Raw genomic sequence first — 20,314 nt, 5'->3', positions numbered from 1 at the left:
ATCCTCTGCCTTTTATAGAACTTTACTTGCCTACAGCCTTGAGTAGAGGCTGTCCAGAGCCTTAATGGTGGTAAAAATGATTTAAAAATTATTTTTATTTGGGTTAATTTAACTTCTCCATTATTGCAATAATTTATGTAACCGTAACCAGTCTGTTGAATTAACAGAATTAAATAAATTAATGTGTTCTGTACATAGATTATAATTGCATACATTTATTACGTAGGTTAAAGTTTGTTATGTAAGGAGGTTTTGGTAGTCTCAATCAAGACTGACTGTTAAGCTTATGATATATTTTTGGAAGCGATTTTCACATTTTTTTCTGAGCAGTGCTTCATGTTTAAATGCATGTGTGAGGATCTTGAAGGAGATTATATATCGTGTTTATCTGAGAGATTCTTCTAGTCCACATTTTAGATAAATATTTCTGTAATATTTATAGTTAATTTCAACTGTCTATCCTTTACAATTTTTTATATTTACCTTTTATTTGCAGATTTTTGTTTATTCTTCTTGGACCACTGGGTAAAGGCCAACAATACCATGAGATTGGAAGATCAATTGCAACACTAATGACAGATGAGGTATTTTTATTCATGGTTTGGTTTTATTCATGGTTCAGTTTTGTACTAACTGAAGAGGTGTAATAGGGAATCTCCAATCCTTCAGATGAAATGTGGCTAATCATTCTGGTGATGACAAAGAGCATTCTAGTTCATTTCATGATCCTGTGACAGCCCATATTATGCTGCTGTAAGGAGATAACAAAATGAGACACAGTATTCACAAGCAAAGATATCTTCACCAATAAGATTCCATTTTACACAGTTGCTTTCCAGTGGATTTGCTTGTGTTTAGGATGTAAAATCTCTAGAATATTTAGCAGCCATAAGGATGTTTTTCTGTAGCAGCTGGAATTTCTATGAGAACTATGTACCAGAAACTATCTTCAGTTGAAGCTGAGATTGTTTCGTTAGTGGGAACTTTACAAAGTGTGTTCTGTTTCAGAGAAGAGGGGCCATTGTGAAAAACTGTCGAGAGAGTTCCTTTTTCCATCTCTTTCTCCTCCCACACATACTTCTCAATTTTTCACAGGTATTCCATGATGTCGCTTACAAAGCAAAAGACCGCAATGACTTGGTGTCTGGAATTGATGAGTTCCTTGATCAGGTTACTGTTCTCCCTCCTGGAGAGTGGGACCCAACAATTCGAATAGAACCACCTAAAAATGTTCCCTCTCAGGTTTGTACAGCGTAAAATTCAGACACTTCTAAAAGTTGTGATGAATTTTTGTTATGTAAAGTCTCCTTAATTTAGCATTTAGCAAGGTCACTATATTTTGCATGCTCTCTTTATTTTAGGTTAATTTTCTTTAAGAGAAACCTTGACTTGCAAGCATACAGTGTAGTGATGACATTTGGTTTAGTTCAGTACTAGTTCTCTCCTGAATAAATGCAGGCAGTTGTATCTAAAGATATTAAATTCAGGGATAAGTGGTAATAAGCATCCTTGATTATTTCAAATAGCCATGGTTTGCTTTTGTTCTAAGCTTATTGCAAGAATTGATCAAAGCTTGCTATTCTTTAAAATGTTTTCTGATACAAGATTTTTTGTGATCAGTTCTTTAAATCTCACAGAATCACAATTCTTTTTACTATTAACTGTCTGGTAATAGAACTCCTCTACAGCTTATCAAGAGGTTATGTTGACGAATCTTAAAATAACATTTTTATGTTTAAGCTTTTAACTTTCAGAGCTGTTTTTAATTTTTTTTCTACTAAAATTATGTTTCGGTGCTAAGACCCATGAGAAATGTATTTTCCTTTTGGTAGGAGAAGCGTAAGATCCCAGGAGTGCCAAATGGAACTGCAGCCCATGGGGAAGCAGAACATCCTGGGGGACACTCTGGACCAGAACTGCAACGCACTGGAAAGTTAGTGAAAACATATGAAAAATCTTAAGTGTTCAAAGTGATGTTCCAAAGGAATCACAAGGGTCTAGTTCTCTCTCAGAAGTGTCTTGGCGTGTGATTTCTTTCAGGGATTTGTCCTGATTTGCATGTGCCACATAGCTGAAGAGGACAATACATGCTAGTTTGCAGAGAGCAGGACAGGGCAAGAGGGTTTGAATTTTCGCACTGTATTTATTGCAAGCTCCTTTCTCTAGAATTTACAAAAGCCAGACCTCTCTTAAACTTGATTAATGTTTCTTTGTACAGCATGAGGGAAAATTTGGTATAGTATTGTGCCATGTATTATGAATGTCTACAGCTCTTTTGTAGTTGAAGTTTCTGGGTTGTGCAGCTCTAGCATTTCTTTTTTACCTCAGTAAGCCATGATATGTCCTGGTACATGAGGCTGTGGTTACCCTGGTGGCTGCAATATACATCAGAATGAAGAATTTGCCCCAAGGAATACTTATTTTCTCTCATCTAATATGGTGTGGTGTAAGTGCATCAGCTGTCAGTGGCTGCCTTAGTGCTGTGTAGCTGGGCAATTGATGTTTCTTTTACCTTGCTGCCTCCTGATATTTAAGTATTGTTCCTACCTGCACGAAGCTAAATATTCAGTTGCAGTGCTGTTGTACGCTGGGGCAGGGGAGATGATGGTCAGTCTGGCTGGAAGCTGTTCTCTCACACTGAACCTGCTAATTGACAGCTTGAAGGATTGTTTTAATATTTAGGAGGTAGTGGCACTGAACCTTCTTTACCTCAGCAGCATCTGATACATCGTGTGCCTGTGAGAAAAAGAGCATTGTGGGGTTATTTACTTCAGCTGTATGGTATCTTGTAAGGGAGCGTCTGTTCCTAAATATTTGATTATACTTGACATAGTGTAAATGACAAAAGATGACAGTTCTTGTCCTTGAAAAACGGTAGTGTATATTCATTTCTATCATCAAGTGTATTTAGGAACAGGTTCTCAAATAAAGAATGTGAAGCTCTATATATAAATGTGTGGGCAAATCACTGTGATAGCTTTCTGATTAAACAAATATACAGAATTATTTCATGTAATAAACAGTTTGGCTTAATACATGGGGGCAAGCAACTGTTCAGAACTTTTGTGTCTGGATGATTAGATGAAGAATTTATAAAAGAGACATGGAAATGAGTTTGTTTTAAAACCACAATAATTTCCTGGTTTAAGTTACAAAGAGGCTTCCTATAAACTTATTTTTCTATGAAGGGTGAAACATAGGAGTATCAAATGATAAACAGTAGCTTCTCTGCAGTGTGGTTGAAGCAATACTGTAGAAGAAAGTTTGGTGTGCCACCTTAATTAATTTGAGCTCTTCTATGTTTTCTTTAGATTTTTTGGAGGATTAATTTTAGATATCAAAAGAAAAGCTCCCTTCTTCTGGAGTGACTTCAGGGATGCTCTCAGTCTACAGTGTCTGGCATCATTTTTATTTCTCTACTGTGCTTGCATGTCTCCTGTCATCACGTTTGGTGGTCTGCTGGGAGAAGCAACTGAAGGTCGTATAGTATGTGTTAAACCTGAACTTTTAAAACAAACTTACATTCCTAGTTTTGTGGTTGGTATTTCCTTACTGTTGCATGACTCACCTTTATATATTGGTGTTTCAATGTTTAGAAGGCTACAGACTTAAGACATTGCAAAAAGAACCTGTTTGAAAATTTATGGACACTTCTCTCTGTATCATATTCAGAGTGCAATAGAATCGCTATTTGGAGCATCCATGACTGGAATTGCCTACTCTCTTTTTGGTGGACAGCCTCTCACTATACTTGGCAGCACAGGACCAGTTTTAGTGTTTGAGAAGATCTTATTCAAATTTTGCAAGTAAGTGAAGATCATGACATTCATCATCCTTCGTTTGTTGTTACGTAAAAACACCGATCCCAAAGTTGGAAGTCCATATGCAGTGCACTACAAGATAAATTGCTGAGTCCAAAAATTATGCAGTGGATTGGTAATGCAGAAATGCTAGTTTTCTTAAATTTTGGGCTTTTGTTTGTTTTAAACGCTCCTTGCTCCATTCCTCCTTCCCTCAGCTGTCTTGAAAGGAATGACAGCTTCAGGATGCTTGGGGAGTGTTTTTTTGTTTGTTTATTGTTTGGTTGGGGTTTTTTTGTTGTTCTTTTTGTTTTAATTTTATCATTCTCTACTCTGAGACAATACATTTAAATCAGTGGTTTATCTTATCCCTATCTTGAAAGGTGTTAACCTTTCACCAAGAGAGTAAGTGCAGTGGAAGTGCTGCCCTCTTTCAGTAGTCACTAATATAGACCATGTCACTCCCTCACGTGGACAGAGAGGGGCTGAAGTGCCGTGCCAGAAGAGCTTGTACTCACAGTCAGGCTAATGTGCTGTACTTGATGTATCTCTGCCACAGTGTGGGTAAAAATTGTCTCCATCGTGGAAGCCATCATGCTTCTCTGCTGTCCTATCTGCTTTTCTGCCTCATTGCTGTGACGGGGACTTCTGTATCAGGATCTCCTGCACAACACAGAGTAGGAAACCCCGCTTAGCACTCAAATAAATCTTCTAGCACCTTCAGACAGACCTTTCAGGTCACTGTGATAATGCCACCCGGTGTGTTTGGAGGTCTATTATCGTATGCAATAATCGTACAGAATTTTCGTGAAAGTTGTTATAGCTACTCTTTCACAGCTTAAAAAGAAATTGACAGGTGTTGGCTGTTCACAAAGCAGGATATGGGATAAAGTGAATGGACCTTATACACTTTATGTGTGTGACTATGCTCAAAGCTGCTCATGTGATCAGTTTAGTGGAGATAGAGCTCTTTGTGTCCTGTTAATTGGGAGAAGAGCTCTGGTCAGGAGGTGACTTGATAGTATCTTCTGTTCACAGTAAATACATAATTTCTGATTCAGACTGTCCCCAAAAAGGAAATTTTGGAGCTCCTTGTCTCCATTCACTGTGGCTGGACAAAAGGTTAAGTGCGTTTAATTTTTTTCTTATTTTCAGAGAGTATGGGTTGTCATACCTTTCTCTGAGAGCCAGCATTGGGCTGTGGACTGCAATCTTGTGCATCATCCTTGTTGCAACTGATGCAAGCTCCCTAGTCTGCTACATTACCCGGTTTACTGAAGAAGCCTTTGCTTCTCTTATCTGCATCATTTTCATTTATGAGGCCTTAGAGAAGCTGTTTCATCTCAGTGAGACGTATCCAATCAACATGCATAATAATTTGGAGCTGCTGACAAAGTACTCGTAAGTAAGATTTTACCTGTTAAACTGTTAGGGTTTTTTTTCCATAAGTTGTTTTCTCTGCGAGGAACACAGCAGGAAAAGTTTGCAGTAGTTGCAAACTTTATATGTGGAAGCTATTCAGTCATCATGCTGTCTTATGGAAGTAGTAGTTACTGGGGGGATGTGTACAAGCAGGACGCATTTACTGAAGTAAAACTTATATTTAATTGAAGTTTGGAAAAGCTTCAACATATTCGACTTGGAAATCCTAGAATTAAAAATAAGACTTAAAGGGACCTTGGTTTTAGGCCTCTATTAATTTTTATTTAATGAGATTTAACTCATGGTCTCTTCTTGTAACCTTGTACTGATGATTTATAATCTTTCAATGGCAACAGGATGATCAGGTAATGTTTGTTGTCATATGTATCTTGTTTCGTTTTGGTTATTTTTCCCAAATTGAAATATTCAGCTTTCTAAAAGGTTGTAAATTGATGTACCTCCTTTATTTCAACCTCTCTGGCATTTAAGTATGAGCTTAATCCACAAGAGCTGAAGTGGAGTTGGAATTTTTAGATGCATCTCAGTAGCTCGTAATCAATTTTTTCTTAATAACAAGATTTTTAATCTAACTCCCTTTAAACAGCTTTACTTTATTGTGACGTTTAGACAGGTACTAATCTACTTGGGGAATAAAAAAGTGAATTGCTTTTATCAATATTTTTTCATTGAGAAGGAAAGCCTCATAGACGTGTTTCTGTGATATGAGAACAAAAATGTTGTTCTAGTAAAGGACAAGATCTTAGTCTGTCCTGAGGCCAGTTAAGCTTGGTCACATCAGTAACTAAAATGTCATTAAAAAGCATTTTCAATGAAAATCCCTCTCCAGAAATGTCTTTATTATTTCACTGAACCCATTTGAACCCTCTGCATGAGCTGGGTGGGGCCCTAAAGGAACAGTGCTTGAACAGTGCCACATCTTCTGTTCACTGGAAAAACAGGAGTGTCTCAACCAAATGTCTCATTTGCATTTTAAGCTGGGAAAAACAGAACACAGCAACAGAGAAAACATTTGAGCTTTGTGTATATTATCACTAGAAAAATAGTTAGCAAATCCTGAATCTGAATGCACATTATATACCTTAATACACAGAACAAGTTAAATTAGAGTAACTATAGTTCTGCTGTGACATACTCTAATCATGCTGAAAAGAATATTATTCCTCTCTAATAGTTTAATCTGTAGACAAAGGAATATTAATTTGAAGATAAAGCAATAGACGTAAAGAAGAGACCATGCATGCAGTTGAGGTTATATCCTCTTACTTGCCTTTACTCACCTTATATGAAGTAGGTATTTTACACTGAAGACCTTTATACAGAACAGTCTTTGTGGTTTTTTTTTTCCTTTACCACTTCAAAGTAGTCATCTCAAAGGGAAGGAGAACATGATGTCCTCCTATTGTTTTGAAAATTGGATGTTGAAATGCTATACAAAGACAAAAAATTACTTAGAAAACATTTATCAGGTGGAGCTGAGATTAAAATATGCAATGGAAAGCATAAGCACAAGTAGAAACATGGATTCCTGGGTAGTTGTACTTGTGGTTAGCTGAATCCCACAGTATTGCTGGAGATTTCAGAGAAATGAGTTTAACAGTCCTGCTTGTAGGGGTAAAGTCATAGTTATCTCTATTTTTTGTGAAAATGTTTTCTCATAATCATTGGGTTTACAAATAAATGTTGTTGGTTTTAGTTAGAATGCCATTCAATAATCAGAATCGCAATCTGGTTTTTGAAGGGTGGTGTTTTATTGCTGCCTGCTCTTGGTAACTGAGCAATGAATGTAAAATGTGCAGAGCACACAGAATGGTAAAAGAGCAGCTTTTGTCATCCTCCAGTTGCACCTATTCACCTGCCCTGGCCTACAGTGTAGGAATACCCACACAACAGTTTTAGATTTTTCAAACACAATTCCTGAAGAACAAGTGTCTTCCAGATGTTTGGAAGAAAAATTTCGCCACTGCCTGGTGTTTTCAAACACATATATCAAACTTATTTGATACAGTATTTTTGTAGTTATTTGAGTTTATTATTTCATACCTATATTTTCAGTTATTCTTTCACTCTGTGTAGATAGGACAAATAGATTGCCTTTTAAACTCTCGTATTACATCTCATATCATGTTTATTATCAATCATGTCTATAGCAATTGACCCCACTTATAGCAAAATGACTATAGCTCTTACAGGATGTAACTTACATTTTTTTAACTTTAAAAATGATTGTTGGAAATGGCAGTGTATTGACAATCAATGCATACTGATTATCTTGTAAGAGCATATCTGCTGACTCCAAGGATCTGTGCTCTAAACAGAGCCAAAGGGTAATTCCAGCCTCTTCTGTTCTCTCCATTCCTTTCTCCTTCATGTGAGTTTTTCTTTGGTATTCAGAACCAGTCCCAAAAGACTGGGAGAACTGGAAGATGTGCTCAGTTGCAACAACTCTACATCAGCTGCCCAAATCAGCTGCCCGTTGCTTTCACAGGATTCTTGATGCAGCCTGGACTCCATGGGCTTGCTGTGCAAATGTGCACATATTAGTCTTACTCTGCCCAGGTACAGTGGCCTTTTGCCCAGAAGATGAGATGTCACAGTTGTCATCCCCCTGGGATCATCACAAGACATTTCAGTCCCTGCTCAAATGTCAGTACACGACTCAGTTCTGGAAGGATAAGAAACTAAAAGATGGATAAACGTAAAAGTTTACTTACAATAAAATCTCTCTTTTGTGTACTTGAAGTCAGGAAATATTGACTTCACAAGGAATTAGAAGCTTTTCCTGCAGCATCTGATTCCAGTCCTTCTACTTGTAGTTTAAATGGGTAACAAACGTGGGCTGAAACTGGTCCTGTCCTTAAAGGACCAGCATACTCTGTTACAGAAGCTAATTAGTATCTGCTGTTTTGCTAATTAAAACAGCTGTTTGCATTTTCCTCTTTGGGGATTTTAAAGACAAGTTTTTAATTGTTAGTAAAGCCTTGGCAGGTCTTTAATTAGCCATGGGTGATCTTCAAAAGGTTGAGCAATTCATTTCTCTTTGAATGCTCAACCAAAGCTTATGCAAAACTTTATCTTGGATCTTCAATTCTGTGCTAGAAAACAGGGGCTATACTGTAAAATTTCTGTGTTTTCTGTTGCCCACTCAAAAAGTTGATGATAAATTGGTTAGAACACTGTATATATTTGAAATTTTCAGTGCATGCTGTGGCCCAATCCTCCTCTCTCCCATGGGCTTTCTGAGGATGCTCTGATATCCACAGGTAGTCTGTTTACATGCCAGTACTGTTCCTTTGCCCTGCTGAAGACATGAATTTGACCCAGGAAAAGTCACTGGCCTGCTGTTAGTGCTCCCTTTGGAGTACTAGAAAGACAAAGAGAAGAGTAATTTTAAATGGTTGGTGTTTCAACATGGATTGAAACTATATTTCAAGTAAGAAAGAAAACTCACTCTGTATTTTTGGAGGGTTTGAATTCTGTTACAAACAGTCTCTGTTGCAGGAATTTGATGTAAAAGACTGCACTGCATGCATCTCTTATATTTGAGAGTACAGAATTCATTACTAATATCTGCCATAAGAAACCTTTGAAGACTATAGGAAGAACATTCCTAACAGTTGGGATTTTTTTTTTTAATTTTTAATCAAGCATGCCTAAATATTTGAAAATCAACTGAAAGTCCTCCTTAAAGATTTCTTTAAAAATTGCATTTAGCATTTTACCATTATAAGTAGAAGATATGCATTTGAGTTTGTTACAGAATTCTACCTCAAAAAGACAAAAATATCTCATTGCATGATCTAATTAATGTAAAACCACACATAATGCACCTTTTACTTATTTTTTAATTTTTTTTTTTACTCTGTGTTTAAGTATTACCCCTAATCTTTACATGATCTACTTGCAGGCAAATCCATTCAGTATTTATAGGTAACTTTTTCTTAAAACACCGTATTTTTGATGTGGATGATGAAAACTAAGGCATTTAAGAGCTACATCAAAGGAAGGACAAAGACAACCTGATTTTTGCTGTGATACTGTGCTGTATTTTTTTATTTTTAAACTGCATTGTTTTGAAGGAATTTGAACAGAGTAGATGCATTGTTTATTAAATTGAATACATATACTTTCTGATCAGAGCTTTTATTTCTATTTTTTTTTTATGTGACCTTTTTGTATTTGTCATGCCATTAGCATTTGTAGGTTGGCATAGCAACTCTCTTATTTCTGCACTCTCCTCCTCCTGTTTTTTTCCTACCCCTGTAGCAAATATATCTCCAGTTAGTGAATCCTGTCTGGAACACTGATGCCCATCGGTTTTAATGTGTATATTAAATATTAGAATGTTATTTTTTCTAGGAAAGGAGAGCCCCATATTGGAGCGGATGAAACCCACTGATTTTAAAATGAAAACAGAAAAAGCATTGTGGATGAAATGAGTACGATTTAGAAAGGAATCCAGTATTCTTTAAAACACAAGCATTTTAAGATAGTTCTTAGAATACAGAAGTTCAGTCATTTCTCAGGGTGAGGTTGCTTAGGTCTTTATATATCTTTTTGGTTTTTATTAATTCTTTTTTCAAAGTGAAGAATTCATGTTGTTTTAATAATTCTTTACCAGAAGTTACTCAATTATTAACAGATTACATTGAATAATTTTAAAGTGATTTCTTGGCATAGTAATATGCATATTGCAATCTGTCTTGGTATTGACATGCACTTAAGCATTAGGAGTAGAAAATCCCACTCTGATGTAATTAGGGAGCCAAGATCATGTCAATCTCAGTATCATTTCAGGCTATAGAAACCATTGCTTCTAGAAGGCAGTGAAGATTATTTTTGTGCATACCACTGTTTGCACAAGCAAGTTTAATATCTTCCATTATCTTTATAACTTAATCTAAGTACATCATTATTGGATGCAAATTAGGTTGGTTTATTCCCTGTATCCCTTAAGCTGCAGGTGGAATGAGAAGAGTCGGTGATGATAAGCACACAATTGCTCATTATGATCCCAGGCATATAATTGAATTCCAATTGCTGTAACGATTTCTTTGAAGCTAGATATGAATATAGATTTTATTTTCCCCTTCTTTATAGTTTTTTCTACAGTTAAGTAACTCTGCCATATCCTGTGTGTCCTTCCCTAAGAATATTCCTCTTCTTCCCAGAACCATGCCACTGCCATCACTGAGTTTAACTGCTGGTTCCCTTTTGCTTCTTGGCAAACCTTGGAATCCAGACTTTTTTTTTTCTATATTCTATTTGTTCTAGGACTCCTCTGTGCCTGCCCAACCCAACTGACTTGTTTGTCTGTTTCTTCCTCATTTGAGCCCAGACAGTGCCCACCTTGCTTTATTCTTTCCTACTTCTCCTCTCCTCCCCTCCACTTTGGAAATAGATCTCCTTGTTAAGCAATTCTCCACAGCATTCAGTTTGTAGTTGATAGCTGGTCTACAAAATGCCTTCAAAATCTAGGAAGGCTTACGTAAAATCCTTGGGTGGTGTTGTTACAGCACCTTTATGTGTATTGCTGCACTGCACCTGAACAATTGAAACTCAAGCTGACCATATAGCATTGTAATGTATTGCAGTGATTATTTCTGTACCAGCAGTATACTGAACCTCTTCTTCTCAGGGGCATGCTCTCTCAACTTTGGAAGCAGGGTGAAGTGACATCCTAGTAATATTTTGCAGTGAAAGCTTTCAGATGAATTGGCAGTATCCCACAGAGTTACATGCTCTGCACATGAGCTCTGTGTATGGCAGTTACCTACCACAGTGCTGCTGCAAATGCATGGACTGCATACTGCACCAGACAGCTAATGAAGACCAACCTTTGAGGTTAAAAAAGCTAAAATATGATTATAAATCTGTTTTCTGGACTTTCCCCTTGACAAACCACGATTCTCCCCTGATGTGCTATCCAGAGGAACCTGATTCTTCAAGATTTCTTCAGTGTAACATCAGTTCCCTTCCTCAGATTTATTTTCTTTTCTCTCTCTGTGAAACTATTGTGCTGCTGAGTGCATTACTTAGGTACTTTAATGGGCTTTTCTATTTTTCTCCTGAACTTCACCAACTAAACTATAGAGACTTGTAACCTTAGAGAATACGTGTGGAGGCCTACTGATGTTCGTGACTGTCAGAGATGGGCTACATAACCTAATGGTTGTAATTCAGCATGGCAGATCTCATAAATAAATGAAGAAAAAAATCTTGTCTTGCCATGACAGCTATGCTGTGAAAGGGTTTCATGATACTGAGAATAGAACTTAACTGACAAGTCCATTTTCCATCACTATTAATTATTTTGTTTCCAGTCTTTTCTCCACTGAGACTTTGATTTAGTTGTTACGAGTGTTGGCACAAGAAGGAGTATGGTAAATATAATGCCAGGGTTATACAGGTATTGTAGGTATGAGACAGCAGAGAAGACATCATTTATGATATTGTTATTGTCCTCTTGCCATAGCAATTGTTAGACAAACAGAGGGATCCTGTGAATGCCCATAATTCACATGAAAATGGTGTATTTGGAGAACACCTAAACATGCATAACATTCTGCTATTAATACACTTCAGCCTTGTAAATGCAATGTAAAGAATACCTACACATATACCTTACTTTAAAAACAAACCTAGTGATGTTATCTTCCATTTCATACTGTCATCTTCCTCTGTCTCTGTTACATGATCAGTGCACAGCACACTCAGAGCATCCTCTGTGCTAGGGGAAAACCTTCCTACTCACATTACCAAATATGTGCTCTGATAGTCAGTGAGACATGTTGTTTAAACAAGCACATTTTGCAACTTATTTTTCATACTTGCCTGTAGTTTTTAAAATATTATAAATATTCATATTGAGCAAATCTCCTTCTCAGGCTATCTTAAGTGAGCCAGAAAGGCATTTTGCCCCTCTAGGAAGAGGAAATGGTATATTGACTAGTCAGGAAGAAGCTGCAGTAGCATCTTTTATAGATCAGATCCTTATCTAGTATAAATAGGTATAGCTTGCAATATGTAAATGCTGGAAAAATAGAGATCCAAACCAGTGCCTTTGGAGTTGTATAAAATCATCAATAGTAAGTGCCTCCTAGTCTTGAAAACAGCCCACTGAAAAATGGCAACTGCCAACGGATGAATGGCCATGGGGCTTTCAAAGGGAGCTGCACCATTTAAGAGTGTTTTAGTTACTCACAAAAACAATGTCTCTCGAGGCTCTTTTTTGAAGCTGGACTGGCACCATGCTGCATATTTAAAGTCTGTGTGGGGAGCAGAGTGTGCATGACAGAGTAAAGAGAAGAAAATGGTGGAGAAGCAACCTGAAGAATTGGGGTAAGAGGTGGATATCGTAAGGATTGGAAGGACTAGACTGAGGTTAATTTGAATTGAACAAATAAATTTAGGTAATATGTTTCTTGTTTTGCAGTGAACAGAAAATTACAGTCAGGATGAAAGTGGTTTTAGTACAGAACGTTTCACCTGACTAGTTGTTGAGCAGCCATATTTATGTTTCATTACTGATCTGCAAAGGAGGGAAAAGTATTCCCCAACTTTACATATAAAGTGACAGGTTTCTAATTTGCTAACCACTATTGCATTCCCCATAGTCCAAAGAAAGAAGGATCATACTGACAGTCTTTTTGGTGCTGTTAAGGACAGTAATAACTGTTTGTTTTGTGGAACAAAGAACACTGCTAGTTGTCTGAGATTTCCTGAAGTTGCTGTTGTCAGATCCTAGCTCTGTTCTCTGACAACAGGACAAGTTGTAGATGTTGCATGCAGTGAAGTTAGGGTGGCTGCCTCCACTAATGAAATGAGCAAAATTGAGACTTATGAACCAAAACATAAAACAGCTAAGAAATTGTGGGAAGTTTGGGAGGAAGTGGGGAGTGACCTTATACTGCCTATACTATTACAGTTGGATTGGTGCTGAAGATTTAGCTGAAATTTTGATCCTCCTATAAAAGGGAGAGAGGTGCAGGCTCCAGGGGATACCAATTTGTCATGCAGTCCTAAAATTTATTGTTTCTAATCTGCCTTTGTTCCCCACCCTGATTTTCCAGAGATTTTGTGAACACTTTGGAAGGTGTAAAGGCAATAAAGACTCCTTGCTCTGGTTATTGTTTCTAGCTAGCAGGTTCAGGTTGTTACTCTTCGTTACTTTCTCATTTTGTCAGTTCTAATCTTACAACAGTTCTGAGTTGTCTGAAGACCGTCTTGTCTGAAATGCTTTATCTAGCTCAGATTTATAATCCTCTTTTTTTTAGGCTGTATTAGATTTTTAAATACCCTAAAATAAAGCAATCTCCACTGGTATCTGCCTAGCTGCAAAATACAGACATTTTAAATACAGGTAGGGACCTGTGACTGGGTATCTAGTGTTATTTTAGATCTCTCAGCCTCCAGCTGCTTTGAAAACAAAGGCATGAGTCACCATAGACCGTCTCATATGTGCCAACTCATCATGGATGTCATAGATACCATGGAGTGTACATGTTTAAACATCTGAATTGCTACCAGGAGATCAGAATGTCTTGCAGCATCCAAAAGTGTAAAGATGAAAAATGAATTATTTCTGTCATCAGTGTGATGAAATGGATGTGTTGAGATTGGCAGCAAAGATTCCCCCCTGACCTCCCCACAGTGACACCTATGCTTTTGCTACCACAACCCGTGACAGATTCTTCCCTGCCTGTGTTCTAGCCACAAGGCAACAGAATCAAAAATCCTTCTGAATCTTTTAGCCTAAGGAAGATGATTGCTGACTTATCACTCAAAGACACGAGAGTACATTGCTAAGTTGGTACTGTATTTAAACCTGAATATGTTGCTTAGAAAATATAGGTGTTTGTATAGTCTATTACTCATTTGGTAATAGCATAAACTCCACACAGACCTCTTGTTGTGGGCAAGCACTCAGCACTTTAAACAACTTTAAAAGAATGTAAGAACATTTGAACCCCCAAGAGGAAATGATTTTTGCTTATTCCAGCCTTCTGAGAAATATTTTATCAGGAAAATAAAAGGATGTTTTAGTGTTAACTATTACGTGTATTTTACTTTTTCTCCCAAAACTCATTGAAATAAAAATGGCAATGAAGGAGACAAATATATTAAAAAGATTAAAATAGGAAGCATTATTTCATTAATGTGAGATTCTCCTCGTGGGTCAGTTATGTTGGGAAATAGTTAGCATTGAAGCAATTACATCTGTTATGAAATGACACATTTTGGTAGATAATTTTTTACGTTTTGGCACTGAATGGTACCTTCATTTGTGTTTTCTGGGATGGACAGGGAGTGTTTTACTATCTCACAGTTCTGTAATGTTAAGCAATTAGTGGGATGCTGGAAGACAGTAATACCATGATACAATCTCACATCAAAATGTCAGTGTTGCCAAAACACATGCAATATTGAAAGCAATGTAATGTTATATATATCAAAACACTGAGATCATTGTTTGAATGGTCTTCTGAGTAGAAACAGGATCTGATCTCTACAGTTACGGCCTAACTCTGCTCCCATTCAGTGACAAAAGCAGTGGGTAGGGTGATTTTGGTCTGTGTGGGTGGAGTCTGCACAAGTCACTTATTTGCTGATGATCAGTCTGCCATTGCTAAATGCATGTGAAACTTGGTAAAGACCAGACTGGAGTGCAGGAGGAAAATGATATTGCTATAGAAGTAAACCGATGATCTCACCTGCAGGTGAATTATCTGAGCTGTATTAAACAATAGCTTCAATTGTCACGTTTCTGAGGAAATAGAAATTTTGGCTCCTCTAACCTTTAAATGTAATTTTGCAGTTTGCAGCAAGTGTAGCTGTACCATGTAGTGCTGGCGACAGGCACAGTGTTCCCTTCTAGTGAGGAAGTGACTGAGTGAGCAGCCCATGCCACCTTGGCCTGCTGTAATCAAACCCCAGTGGGCCATCGCCCAGCGTCTGGCCAGTCTGCGATCGGCGGGGGACACCAGGGGCCAGGGAGCTCACAGAGAACAGCAGTAACCCGACACAGCCACCTCTGTATTGTTGCATGAACATCAAATACTCCCTTGCAATACATGATGTCAGCTTTATTCTGCTACTGTAGCTCACCAGTAATGATGTGCTTCGTTTAACCCATGTTGTAATACTTTGAACTATGCATTGAACACGCATTCATTCTGCACTTAGGGCCTGAGCCAAAGCATATTAGATATGTGTGAAAGATCCAGTCAAGGACTTTTGGCTCAGGCCCTCTACTTCTCTGAATGCAGGAATGCAGTTGCTTTTTTTTTTTTTTTTTTTTTTTTTTTTTTTTTTTGCTTTTTGTTCATGGGCTGTAAGGGTTTTCTCTTTCTTTTGTAAATAGCTGCATTTAAAATAAAAGCAAGGAATTGCTCAAAGACAACTTGCATCTTTCCCTATCTATATATTAAATGCAGCTGTTGTCACATGTATAGTATTGTAATTGAAATAAAATGTCAGTGTTGTGTCCTCACGATGTAGATGGTAGAATTTCCTTTATAGAAAATCATACAAATCTAGATGAGTATTGTCATTTTGTGGAAAGATAAACAACCACATAGAAAATAGATGGTGTAGGTAAGTGAATAAACTGATACTCTGCTACAGCTGTAATGCAATTTATGCTCAGTGACTCTGCATGCAATAGTCAGATGTCATCCTGTCCCCAGCTACTCCTGAAAACTTTATCAGAGAGGACACAATTTATTTAAAGTCATCATAAGTACATTAAAATACTAGCAGGCTAGATGGTGCTATAGATTATTAAAGTAGGATTAATTTAAAGCGTATTGCAAAGCGCACTTGACATGTTGGATCCTACAGAGTATCCTGGATATTTTGAAGGCTTTGTCAAAGAAAAAGCCTCCCACAATTGCTTCAGAGTCTTTGAAGACTTAATTTTGATTTTAAGTTACCTATTTGCAGTATTGTCCTCCCACACTGTCTTGTCACATTTTGCCTGTTAAATACACAATTTGAAATGAAAACTGTGCTTTTACAGCAGCTGTGGGGAAAGGAGGAACAAGGGACAGGGAGTTCAGAGAGCCTTTGGTGCTGGTGATCCTGACACTCAGAGCCCTGACAGTTGACTGGGTAGTTGGGAAGTTTTGCATGCAAAGGCACTCCTCCATCTGGGAAAGAAAGAGGATACAGAGAGTTTATCTGAGAAAATGTATCAGCCTGGAACTGTACATAGCATCTATTGTAGAGAAGTTTTAGGTATAAGAGGATGGAACAGGACTGGCACATTCTCAGTATTACAAACTGTGCTCAGGAGTATCAATAGACAAGGAAGAAAATAGGTGGTAAAACTTACTGTGATCAGTGGTTTGAATATGTCACGTTACGTACTATATATGCATATGCACCTCACAGCAAATTAGTAATAGCACTAGCTACTGAACTACAAACTGCTTCAAAGCATGCATTTACTGAATTCATTTGAACTAAAATTATCTGTCAATGTAGAGCATAATTTAAATGTATCATAAAGTTGATAATTTGGATTAATATCGGATATATCTTTTATTATTAAGGAAAAAAAAAATTGTCTTTTCAGATGCAATTGTGTGGAACCAGAACATCCTAGCAATAAAACCTTACAATACTGGCAGGACTACAATATATCTGCATCTGACGTGCCATGGGGGAACCTAACTGTGTCAGTAAGTAAATTTTGGAACTTAATAAATAAAGGCATAGACATAAATAATTTTGTCTATCTTACTGCAGCAAATATATTGTAAAGAATACAATTTTTTCTGATCGTATTTGTTCAAATAAATAATAAAATATGCTTAACAAAAATTAACATGGACTTTATAGCATTATCTCCTTTCGTAAGCTTTTTGCAGCCTCTGATAGTACACGTTAAAGCAAATGTGTGCATTTTATGCCCTGCTTTGGAACCTTCTTGACACACTAGCACAAGAGCTTGGCTGAGATTGAGTCAAACATGTCAAATGACAATGAATTTGTCCTAAATTCTGCCAGATGGCAAAACCAAAGTTCCCTTGTGTAGGAAGAGTCAAAAGCATATTCAGGCTATAAAAAAGAGGAAGGGGAGAAATTTTGTAGCATTTTCTCTTCAGTGACCACTTTTTTCTTACCTAAGTTCTGTAATTTTTTTTCCCAGGGGAGGAAGGAGATAAAGCTACAGTTTAGTGGGGCTTGCATGAATGTGTAACTAGTTTCTAAACAGTACACTTTTCTATGTTTAAAGGATTTATATAATTCAAGTTTGCCTTCTTCAAAGCGACATTTACAACTTGGTTAAAGTGTCATGTTGAGATTGGGCCACCGCTTTTTCTTGCAAATGGATCATTTCATTACACAGTCAAAGAGAATTGAGTGCAAAAGACACCAGACTGAAGGGATGTAACTGAATTAACCAAATTGTAGGCATAATCAAATCGAACACTTAAAGGCCAATCTAGTGGACTGTCTCCAGAAGATACTGTTCTTTTTTTTTTCAAAGGCAGGAATGCAGAAAAGCTTGTGTTAAGTAAGAGCTGTCTTCCACGGCTGCTCTGTCTTGCTTCCATGCCTTGCTCTGAGCAGGGACTGCTCCTCAACTCTGTTGGTGTGGCAACAGCAGAAAGAAAGTTGAGAACTGCTGGCCTGAGGGATTCCAGCAGTCCAGAATGAATATTCTCAAAATTGCAGCACACTCTGAGAGCATCTGTGCAGGGGCAGACTCCTCCTCTCACTTTCTCAGATCTCTGACAGTGTTTTTCAGAGTACATTTGCAGCTGAGGAGATTTAAAATAACAGATTTTGTTTTAACTATAAATGTAAAAGACTGGCTGCATTATATAAAACCCTTAAAAACTTCTATGAAAGCTTGTTACCAAAACTCGAGTTTACATAGGTAGCAGTATAACTGACCAACTTTTCCCATGAGTCCCTATAGTTGTCAAAGAAATAACTGAATTTTTTTATACTTTCATGTCATTATTTCTTGCAAGAATCATCAAGAAACTTCTGTTCTAGAGAACTGCTGTAAGATATTAGACATTGCTGTCTGTAAATATTTGGTCAGACTCACTCCATTATGTCTCTTTTACTGCTCATATCTTCATGTATTTCTTGTGTCTAGTTGAAATGTTTCAAGTTTCTGAAGATCTGGATTCTCATTCTCTCTTAAAACCCAACAATTATTTTTTGCTATCAAGACAAACCAAGTGTGAGCAAAGGATTTTGAGCCAAGTGTGAAGAGGATTTTGGACCCAGTGTGAAGAGGATTTTGATGGTGACAAAATCCTCTTCAGGAAGCATGTGATGAACTTCATCCCAAGTTTACTGCTGTACCAGCATAAAAAGTTTTGTGCTTCTTTGTCTCACAAATTGCAGTTGTGTTTTTTTTCTGTGACAATCTTTGCTCAAAGCCGAAGTTTCCCATAACATGTTACTGTGCAGCAAGTCTGATGAGCCAGTGACACACTTGATTTAATACTAAAATATCCTGATCTGGCAGGATATTTCTGCCTGGAATCCCTGATTCTGGGTACTGCATTTCATTTTTCTTAGTAAGTGTGGAGGGATTGGGAAGGAGAAGGAAAGGATTGTGAGTCCAGAGCTGATAGCTCACATTTCTAGAGGTAGTCTTCATGATTTTAGACAACTAAGGATGGTAGTGGAGAAGTACTGGAAATGCTTTATAATGTATCTGCATATTGATCATAAATTATATTAAATATAATTGATGTTAGAGATTTTGGGTTTTCCGGCATTTTATCAGACCTTTTTTTTAGAGGAAGACAATTTGCGGGATGTGCTGCCCCCGTGTGGTATTAAATGTATTTGGCTCCTCTTAGGCCACAAATCCTCAGCTTTTTCTTCAATTGCTGGGCCTGTGAAGTTAAAACAAAAGAGCAGTTCTTGAGAATGCACCAGGAGCAGCCTTTCTCTTGGTGGCTTTTGAAATTTGCTTTCCACACTTGGAGAGTCTTAGTAAGTGTTAATCTGTATTTGTACACAGAAAATAAATCAGCATACTTGCTGAGTTTGAAATAAATCTGGTTTTGTATTAATGACTTTATTTATGGTATGCTTTAGTAAATTCCTAATTTAATATGGCTAAAAAAAAGATTCCTTTCAGAATTTTCCATGCAGACTAGATACAAATGTAGTGAGTTTTGAGTTTTAAGTTTTAAAAGAATAAATATCTAAAAATGGTTTTACTATTACTAGTAATACAATTTGCTTGCAATTTAGGAAAGAAAATGTTTGTGTAAGCATGGGTATTTTTTAGAACAATACTATTTTCTCTCCCTGATAGGAATGTAAAAAGTTTCATGGTGAGTTTGTTGGAAGAGCCTGTGGGCATCACGGCCCTTATGTTCCAGATGTCCTCTTCTGGTCTGTCATCTTGTTCTTTTCTACAGTAACGCTCTCATCTACACTGAAGCAGTTCAAAACTAGCCGATACTTCCCAACAAAGGTGTGTGCCATTATTTCAATTTAAAAGTTGTCATTAGTCATGTCTAAGTATGAATTTCATCTGCATTGCAAATTCAGTTAACTGCTGGTGAAGTAGACAGTGCATCTTTCCTCTGCTGGAAACTTGTATTAGAATAATCATGGTTTTAGCTGTAAGCGAAAAATGTCTTAAAACAGTGAAGAAAAGTCTTAAATTGTACGTGAATGTTTTAGTTAAAATTGTAATTTCTCTCAATAATTGTAGGTACGATCTGTTGTCAGCGATTTTGCTGTCTTTCTCACTATTTTGTCCATGGTTTTAATTGACTATGCCATTGGAATTCCATCACCAAAACTTCAGGTTCCAAATGCTTTTAAGGTCAGTTGTTGATAAATTACACTGCATTATCATTTTGCAAAATAATCCACTATAATGGGTTTATACTTTTTTATTATCATCAGGGAGTAGTGATACTATTTTAAAATTTTTGTGTTCACAAGGTATTAGGCAGCCTCCCTGATTTATGAATCATGTAAGCGAACCTCTCCCATCAGGCCCCTTCATGCATCCTAATGTCATCTCTGCAGAGATTAACAAGGCTCCAATCACCCAAACCCTAGACTACTGTAATGTT

At 37.1% G+C, this 20,314-nt stretch overlaps 2 protein-coding genes and 1 long non-coding RNA gene across 12 annotated transcripts in view; 1 reads left to right on the top strand and 2 right to left on the bottom strand.

Annotated features, from left to right (window-relative positions):
• The window catches only part of SLC4A10 (solute carrier family 4 member 10), a 154,676-nt gene that overhangs the window by 114,580 nt on the left and 19,782 nt on the right, over positions 1–20,314 (top strand). For all 10 annotated transcript variants that reach the window (XR_007204986.1, XR_007204985.1, XR_007204987.1 and 7 more), the window contains exons 9-17: positions 497–584; positions 1,096–1,242; positions 1,833–1,933; positions 3,312–3,486; positions 3,673–3,806; positions 4,956–5,201; positions 16,819–16,924; positions 19,540–19,701; positions 19,945–20,058. Coding sequence is in view for 7 of the 10 variants with exons in the window: in XM_048310260.1 (XP_048166217.1) it covers positions 497–584; positions 1,096–1,242; positions 1,833–1,933; positions 3,312–3,486; positions 3,673–3,806; positions 4,956–5,201; positions 16,819–16,924; positions 19,540–19,701; positions 19,945–20,058 (1,273 nt within the window). In the remaining 3 variants the exon portion in view is untranslated. The remainder of the gene's footprint in view (positions 1–496; positions 585–1,095; positions 1,243–1,832; positions 1,934–3,311; positions 3,487–3,672; positions 3,807–4,955; positions 5,202–16,818; positions 16,925–19,539; positions 19,702–19,944; positions 20,059–20,314) is intronic.
• On the bottom strand, positions 574–4,466 carry LOC125328967. The gene is made up of 2 exons (XR_007204988.1): positions 4,319–4,466; positions 574–2,736 (listed from the first exon to the last, which is right to left on the bottom strand). It is a non-coding gene; the product is annotated as an uncharacterized LOC125328967 (long non-coding RNA).
• Positions 6,531–20,314, bottom strand: part of DPP4 (dipeptidyl peptidase 4) — a 75,305-nt gene continuing 61,521 nt past the window's right edge. Inside the window, exon 26 of the mRNA XM_048310267.1 lies at positions 6,531–6,669. Within this exon, the coding sequence (XP_048166224.1) occupies positions 6,640–6,669 (30 nt within the window). The 3' untranslated portion in view covers positions 6,531–6,639. The remainder of the gene's footprint in view (positions 6,670–20,314) is intronic.

The sequence above is a fragment of the Corvus hawaiiensis genome, chromosome 7 (assembly GCF_020740725.1).
Source record: "Corvus hawaiiensis isolate bCorHaw1 chromosome 7, bCorHaw1.pri.cur, whole genome shotgun sequence".
NCBI classification, from domain to species: domain Eukaryota; kingdom Metazoa; phylum Chordata; class Aves; order Passeriformes; family Corvidae; genus Corvus; species Corvus hawaiiensis.
Note: the sequence above shows the minus strand (reverse complement) of the source record. Positions and strands in the feature narration are given on the sequence as shown.